This window comes from Papaver somniferum, chromosome 10, assembly GCF_003573695.1.
Source record: "Papaver somniferum cultivar HN1 chromosome 10, ASM357369v1, whole genome shotgun sequence".
NCBI classification, from domain to species: Eukaryota; Viridiplantae; Streptophyta; class Magnoliopsida; order Ranunculales; family Papaveraceae; genus Papaver; species Papaver somniferum.
The window spans coordinates 33,177,536-33,185,623 of record NC_039367.1 but is presented as its reverse complement, the minus strand read 5'-3'; the positions used below and the strand labels follow the sequence as shown (position 1 = coordinate 33,185,623).

The 8,088-nt window shown below is 35.7% G+C and overlaps 1 protein-coding gene across 1 annotated transcript; it reads left to right on the top strand.

The window, feature by feature from the left end:
• Positions 1-1,710: 1,710 nt before the first annotated feature.
• On the top strand, positions 1,711-3,325 carry LOC113315504. The gene is made up of 3 exons (XM_026563775.1): positions 1,711-2,253; positions 2,472-3,087; positions 3,216-3,325. The coding sequence occupies exons 1-3, from the start codon at positions 1,711-1,713 to the stop codon at positions 3,323-3,325; spliced, it is 1,269 nt and encodes a 422-aa protein (XP_026419560.1).
• Positions 3,326-8,088: the final 4,763 nt, after the last annotated feature.

Genomic DNA, 8,088 nt, shown 5'->3' with positions numbered 1-8,088 from the left:
ATGCGGATTCAACTCGTTGAGTCCTCTGACCAAGCTATCCCGCCCGCAGAAAAATTCAACTAGATTCAAAATTCAAAAAATGCGTGAAAAATGAGAAACTGTTACCTAATTTTACTCTTTTGGTTGCTGGATAGCTGTCATGGTTTCCACATATATCAATATTCTCAATTGATTTTCTTCCGAGGTTATAGACAAAAATTTTCTCAGCACTCAATTTCAGAAATCTCTTCAAACCCTAAACTATATAGGTCCTCAAAATCTTTATCTTGTTATCACCTCTCTAGTCAAAAAAACATAATCTCTTTCAGAATGGAGGAAGGAAGTTCTAGCAGCATTGGAGAACTAGTTAACAAGTTCAAGCAAGCAGCTTTAGATTTGGGAGATACTAATGAAGTAGTTATCTATCAAAAAGGGGACTGCAGCGGTGAAGAAGAAGAATCAAATTGGGAAGCAAGTGCCATAGGAAAGGTTATTATGGAAGGCAGGATGAACTGTGACACAGTTGAAAGGTTTATAAAGTTCACTTGGCCTTTCATAAAAAGAGAAGAGCTGAGAATTGTTGAGATTGATCCAAACACAATGATTTTCAAGTTCCAGAAATGGGATCATCCAAAAATAGTGATTGAGCAAAGGCCTTGGATCATTAACAAGCATTTGCTAGTAGTTCATGACTACATTCTGGATATGGTCTACTCTGATCAGTATTGGGGGTTTCAAATGTTTTGGATCCAACTGAAATTTTTGCTACCAGAGCAGATGAATGTTGCATTTGTAACAAAAATAGGTGAAACAATTGGCACTGTGGTGAAGATTGAACCTAAAGATGCAATTCCAGAAGGAAATGTTCCTGTTAAGGTCTGTGTTAATGTGGGTTTATCCATGCTTTTAAGAAGGGGTGTAAAGGAAATAACTAATGCTGGAGTTACACGCTGGCAAAAATTCTTTTATGAAAGGCAGCCAGATGGCATCTGCACTGAATGTTACGTTATTGATCACTGTTCTCGAGCCTGCAAAGCTGCAGCTATCTATCTGGCAAAGGCCCATGGGAAGCCTCATTTCTTTGGAAAAGTTAACACTATTAGGAAGAATATCTCAACTTTCAACACAAAAGATGCTCCCTCTTCTTCTAAGAACCAGAAGAAATTTGTTAAGAATACTGTGTTTATTCCACCAAAAGATGGTATTGCCATTAATATGGACTTTCTTCTTAAGAAGAACTCAGCTGAAGAGAGTGAAGACATGAGACTTGGAAAGAGGCATAGAATTTCTGAAGATGAGGTAAACAACTCTACTGAGCAGGTTTCTTCCTCCCAGAATGACATCTTAGATAACATCATAGGCATCCAAAATTCTCATATGATCACAATGGGAGACAAGTATTCTGGAAGCACTGATAAGGAAAATCATGTACTAAAATTTCTTCCCAAATATTCTATTTTCTTTAATTTTTTCTTGTATTGCTATCTAAATCTGCACTCTTAATACTATAGAATTCTTGTTTTACTCTCATATAGGATTCAGTTTATAGACTTTGAAAACCAATCTGTCGTTTTGAGCACAAATAATAATTTAGGTTTTAAAATGAAGTTTCTCTCCTGGAATACTTAAGGTATTTCCAACAATTTCACCATTCAACAATTGCAAAACTTGATCAAAAAACATAATCTTGATTTTATTTTCCTTTGTGAAACTAAAGTTGATAGTCAGAGAATGATCTCCATTGCTCAAAACCAACATTACCATAATTACTCCTGTATTGATAGAGTTGGTCTTGGTGGTGGCCTTATTCTTATGTGGAAAGATGGTATAACTTGCGATATTGCTAGCACTGCTGATAACATTATTCATGCCCATGTGAAGCTAGACCCTAGTAAGCCTGAGGTTTTATTTTCTTTCATGTATGGCTCAACCTATACTGATCCCAAGAAGAAACAATGGAATTTCATTTATGAATTCAGTGAAGTTGTCTACCAACCTTGGTTGGTCCTAGGTGATCTAAATTTCCATCTTGATAAAAATAAATGTAGTTCTGACACTTGGGTTCAAAATAGGGTTAGAGATGCAGGTTTAGATGATATAGGTTATGAAGGAAAAGATTATACTTGGACCAGTAATATTTATGGCACTGGTACTAGGAAAGCTACGCTAGACATGGGTTTAGGAAATCCTGACTGGTTTTTAAATTTCCCTCAAACTAAAGTTTTCCATTTAAATCACATTGCTTCTGATCACTGCCCTGTCCTTCTAGTTACTGTCCTCTTCCTAGGAAATTGTGGAGGCCTTTTAAATTTTTTGGCACTTGGATGCAGTATAATACTTTCTCAGATCATATAAAATTGGCTTGGAATGTTTCTGTGCAAGGAAGTCCCTCTCATAAATTCAAACATAGACTCCAAAACACTAGAAGCATCTTACCTCATTGGAATAAAATGGAGTTTGGAGACATTAATAAAAATATCTCTTTTCTTTAGAAACAACAGGCTCCTTCCTCAGTTGATCAAAATGTGAGAGTTAAAGCCTTAACTCATGATCTAGAAAACTGGTATAAAATTCAAACTAGTTTCTACAAGAAAAAATCCAGAGACAAGCACATACTTGATATGGATAACAACACTAGATACTTCCACTCTCTAGTGAATAAGAGACTCCATAGAAATAATATTAATGCACTTCTTTATAATAATGATAACGGGTGCAAAGATAGAGACTCTGTTAGTAACCTTCTCACATATCATTGTAGCTTCATTGCTTGTACTAGTAATCATGTTTTGCATTATAATGATTTCAATAATGTTTTTCATGTCATTACTGATGTTGATAATATGGCTTTGCTCTCTATTCCATCTTCTGAAGAGATTATAACTCTTGTTAAATCTATGTATGCCTGGAGCTCCCGAGGCCCTGATAGCTTTCAAGCTGGTTTCTACCAATCTCAACGGCCCATTGTAGGTAAAGATGTAACTGACGTTGTTCAAAGTTTTTTTGAAACTGGTTTCATGCCTAAGCATCTTAACCAAACTTATATTTGCTTAATTCCTAAAGTGAAAGAACCTAAGAAAGCTAGTGATTTCAGACCTATTGGTCTATGTAATGTGTCTTACAAAATTGTCTCTAAGATGATAGATAATAGGATCATGCCTCATCTTAAAAATATCATTCACATCACCAAGCTGCTTTAGTTCCTGCCAGATCTACTCATGATAATATTATCATAGGTCATGTAATTGTTCACACTATGAAGCATAAAGAGGGTGTTAGTGGGATTATGGCTTTGAAATTAGATCTTTCTAAGGCTTTTGATAAGTTGGAATTCCCTTTATCTTGAAAATGCTTACTCATTTTGGTTTTAATGATTCTTTTTGCAATCTAATCCATTAGTGCATTTTTACTACTACCATAAGTGTTCTTCTTACTGGTTCACCTTGCCATGAATATATCCCTTCAAGAGGTATCAGGCAGGGAGACTCATTGTCTCCCTATTTGTTTATTCTAGCTATGGAATATCTTTCTGGTAGTTTAAAACACGCTGAGCTTAACAAACAAATTGCAGGTATAAAAGTCTCTAGGAGAGCCATCCCCATTACTCATCTTTTATTTGCATAAGATATTCTCATCTTTGCAAAAGCTGATTATAACAACATTGATTCTATTCTAAGCAGTCTTCAGAAGTTTGGTAATTTTTCTGGTCAAACTCTTAATTTCCAGAAGTCTTGTGTCTATTTTAGCAATAATCTTGACCCAGATATTTGTGATGACTTGGCCAGTAGACTAAACATGAACATTGTTAAAGACTCGGAGACCTACTTAGGTGCCCCTCTTCTTTTAGGTCATTCTAAAATTAGGTCCTTTGAACCCATAGCTCAATCCTTTGAAGCTAGATTAAATAATTGGGTAAGCACCACTCTGAACCAGCCTGATATAACTACCATGATAAGATCTGTCTTAAACTCTCTCCCTACTTACCAGATGGGGTGCTTTAAAATCCTTGTTACTACTATCCAACATTTAGAGTCCTTGCAAAGGAATTTGTGGTGGGGTCATAAGGCCAACAAAGGCATAAAGTTCATTGCTTGGTCTAATTTCCAAAAGCCTAAATACCTAGGAGGTTTAGGTTTTAGAAATCTGGAAACTTTTAATAGAGCTCTTATCAGTAATATTGATTGGAAAATTTTTTCTAACTCATATGACCTTTGTACTCAGATCCTATAAACAAAATACTTTAGAGATATAAACCCTCTGCATCTTGACAAACTTAGTGATAGTAGCTCCTGGGTTTGGAAGGGGATATATAGACAGATACAAACCATAAAAGAGAATAACTTTTGGTCCGTAAGTGTTAGAGCATTGCTCGGTCGAACTCGCATGTGTTGCTATCTCAAGCATGTTTGTCAATGTTAGTGATCAAAATTATAAGTCTTGATTTCTAATCTACTATAGCTAAGGTCTTGGACTAGGATAGAAAGTGTAGTTGAGCTCAAGAACCCCATGGAAATCATCATACAAGACGAAGGACTACTCAAGGAACTGGTGGATCTTCATCGACTAAAAGGTATGTGGAGACTTGAACTTATCTATCACTCAAAAGTCTATTTATTTCCTATCTTGAGACAAAAGTCGTTTTGCTATATAGACTTAGATTATACACATTTGGTATTTCAAACCGAGTTTATCTCGCCTATCTATTTATCGAAATATGTGTTGGTAAGATTCGCTTTAGCCATGTTCATCTTTACCTAGTGACGAAAGTCATGTTATGTTTCAATCACTTTGAAAATTGCTCTGACGAAAAATGGTTTGTGAATAACAACTATATAACGTCTTCTGAGAATGTTTCAATGATTGAAATGAGAGTTTAGATTTTATAACCATTGGAGGATATGGTTGATATCAAAGTGATCATATGGCTAACCATTTGGTTAACTATTGTTGAACCAACTAATGTACAAGTTTGGGTACGGTTACACAAGCCTAGAAACGTGCATTTCATGTGTGTATAATAAGCTATGTTTTCGATCTAACGGTTGGTAAATATTAGATTGAATATAATCAGGTTTTCTTCTAACGGTGAATATTGAATGTTTTGTTACCAAGCTAACATTGATTGCAAACCCTGATTTGAAAGACTATATAAGGAAGAACTCTAGCAACTGGGAAACCTAATCCCCACACATTCTGTGTGATACTAGTTGTGCTAAGCTAGATTCAATTCTCCTTTATCCTTTGGTTTCATCTTCTAAATCAGGTTAACGACTTAAAGACTTCATTGGGATTGTGCATCCAGACCGATACTACTTTATCGTAGTTGTATGATCTGATCTTGATGTTTCTATTGTACGAGTACAATTGTAATAATTGTCTTGAGATTTCTATCTCCGATAGGCAAGATAAAATGTAATCACAAACATCTTCGTCTCATCGTTTGTGATTCCAAAATATCTTTTTTCGCTGCGTCGATTAAGACTATTGTGAGGTGATTGATAATACTAGGCTGTTCTTCGAGAATATAAGTCTGGATTATCAATTGGTTCATGTTCACCTTGATTTATAAAAAGACGGAACAAAACTCGTAGGTATATTCGTGAGAGACGGATTTATCTATTACCATAGACTTTTCTGTGTGATATATATTTGTTTATTAAAGTCTTCGACTTTGGGTCGTAGAAACTCTTAGTTGTGGGTGAGATCAGCTAAGGGAATCAAGTACTTAGTATCCTGCTGGGATCAGAGACGTAGGAGCATAACTGTACCTTGGATCAGTGTTAGATTGGTTGGGGTTCAATTACAGTCCAGGCCGAAGTTAGTTTGGAGTGGGCTAGTGTCTGTAGCGGATTAATACAGTGTGTGTGTGTTCAATCTGGACTAGGTCCAGGGGTTTTTCTGCATTTGCGGTTTCCTCGTTAACAAAATTCTGGTGTCTGTGTTATTTCTTTTCCGCATTATATTTGGTTATATAATTGAAATATCACAGGTTGTGCGTTGTACAATCAATTAGAACATCCGACTTTTTGATTGTTGATTTAAATTGATTGACACTTGGATATTGGTCTTTGGTACCATCCAAGTTATCTCTCTAGTATTTGATAAAGACTCGCAGATTTCTATTTGCTTGAGTATATATCAAATCGAGAGATTGAGATATAAACTCTTTGATATAATTTTTAGCTAGATTGAGTCTGATTGTCTAGTTCATTATCTAGAAAGTATATTGGAGTTTGTCCATACAGATTGCTAAGCGAAATATTGAGTGTGGTTGTTAGACCCCTGCTTTTTCAATTGGTATCAGAGCAGGCAAACACGTTTAAGACCTTACAAGTATGTGTTTGTAACGATCTGACTCTATGGACAGAGGTGTTATCTCTACTAACGTACCACCAATTTTCGATGGCTCTAATTACTTATGGCTATGATCCTCCCATTGTGGCAGTTGGAAATGTAAATGTTCCCAAGAATATTGGTGAATACATCCCTGCCGAGATACTTGATGCAAATAAAAATCCCGACGGTTTGAATGCCATTACCCCAAATCTTCAGCACCATGTGTCAAATTGCATGATGTCTAAAGAAGCTTGGGATATCTTAGAAACCGTTTTCGAAGGAAATACCAGTGAAAAGGAAGGTAGGCTTCAAAACCTTAATTCCGATTGGGAAAACCTTCGTATGGAAGATAAAGAAATATTTGATGAGTTTAATCACAAAAAGTGTCTGAAATTGTTAATGCCTCTTTTGTATTGGGTAAGACTATTCCTGAAAAGGACATTGTGATGAAAATCTCAGATCGCTGCCATCTAGATACGATTCTAAGAAGAATGCCATCGTTGAGGGAAATAACTTTGATAATCTCTCCAAAAATACGCTGGTTGGGAAGCTTAAGATCGTTGATCACGAACATTCATCCAAATCTAAGGATGTTGTGTTCAAAGAACTAAAGGACACTAAATTACTTGATAAAAGTAAAAAAGTGTATATCTCTGAAGATGATCACTCTGAGACAGATTCATCAGATGAAGATCTTGACAAATCAGTCTCGATGATTACAAGACAGTTTAGGGATCTTCTGCTGAAGAGAAGTAAATGATTTTCCAGAGATAAGCCTAAGGCATCAGTCAAACCTCATAATCAGTAAAAATAGAGATATTGATGAAACTGATGACGAGGATATGCCTCAGTTCTTTAAGTGTAAGGGATTTGGTCAGTTTGCAAACGAGTGTCCAAATCATATAAAATGCACCGGGAACAAAGGTCTTGCTGCAACTCTTGATGAAATATCTGACAACTATGAGTCTAATGAAGACGAGAAATAAATTTTTGCACTTCTTGGTGAAAATATTGATTTTGATAATTGTAGCAATACATACATCAATCTTGATATTCTTTCAGAACATAATCCAACTAATCTGGAAGATAAAGTTGACTCTTTCTTTAGAAACTATGTTTGTAATGTTTCAGTTTCCACTATGTGCCTAGTTGCATGCACATCTCAAAAGCTTGACTTTTATCCTAACTTGGCGTGTTCTTATTGTTCTCTAAAGGGTCATGAACTTTCAAGGTGTTAAAAATACAAACACCAATGAAGGCACGTCAACAAACTTCAACGAAGAGCAAATCATTTAGCAAGGAAGCTTAAACTTGCTCAGAAGACCGCTGAGGTATGTAGGATTTTATCTTCGTCTAAGAAGTTTTAGTTTCCAAGGATAAACCAAGACCGTTAGAGAAGAAAGTATGGTCGGGTCGTTTTGATAGACAGAGGTCTGTGGATTCCTCACAAGAGGAAAATGGTGGACAAATTGTTGTTCACCACAATACAACTTGATTGTGTTGTTTTTGAAATCTTGTCTCATGTGCCTGATCAAAAGAGATAATGATTTTGTAGCTCTCAGGCTTTAGTATAAGTTTTTTTCTTAAGTTTTAGGATTTCCCGTCTATCAATAAAGGAGGTTATTATCGACAATTCTACTCTTCATAGGGTCATGAGTTGGTCGTGTACGAACCTGTTTAAAGGTTTCGAAACCCTACATTCCTTTTTACTTCTATGTGACCTCTTTTTATCTCAAGACTAATTGTTGAGAAAATTGTGATTTCCTCTCACAA

Excerpts from the sequence above, each read along its gene's own strand:
- LOC113315504 (XM_026563775.1), top strand. The coding sequence starts at position 1,711 with ATGATCTCCATTGCTCAAAACCAACATTACCATAATTACTCCTGTATT. Across the intron at positions 2,254-2,471 it reads GCCCTGTCCTTCTAGTTACT|AAACAACAGGCTCCTTCCTC; the intron begins GTCCTCTTCCTA and ends TCTTTTCTTTAG. Across the intron at positions 3,088-3,215 it reads TTTCAGACCTATTGGTCTAT|GTCATGTAATTGTTCACACT; the intron begins GTAATGTGTCTT and ends ATATTATCATAG.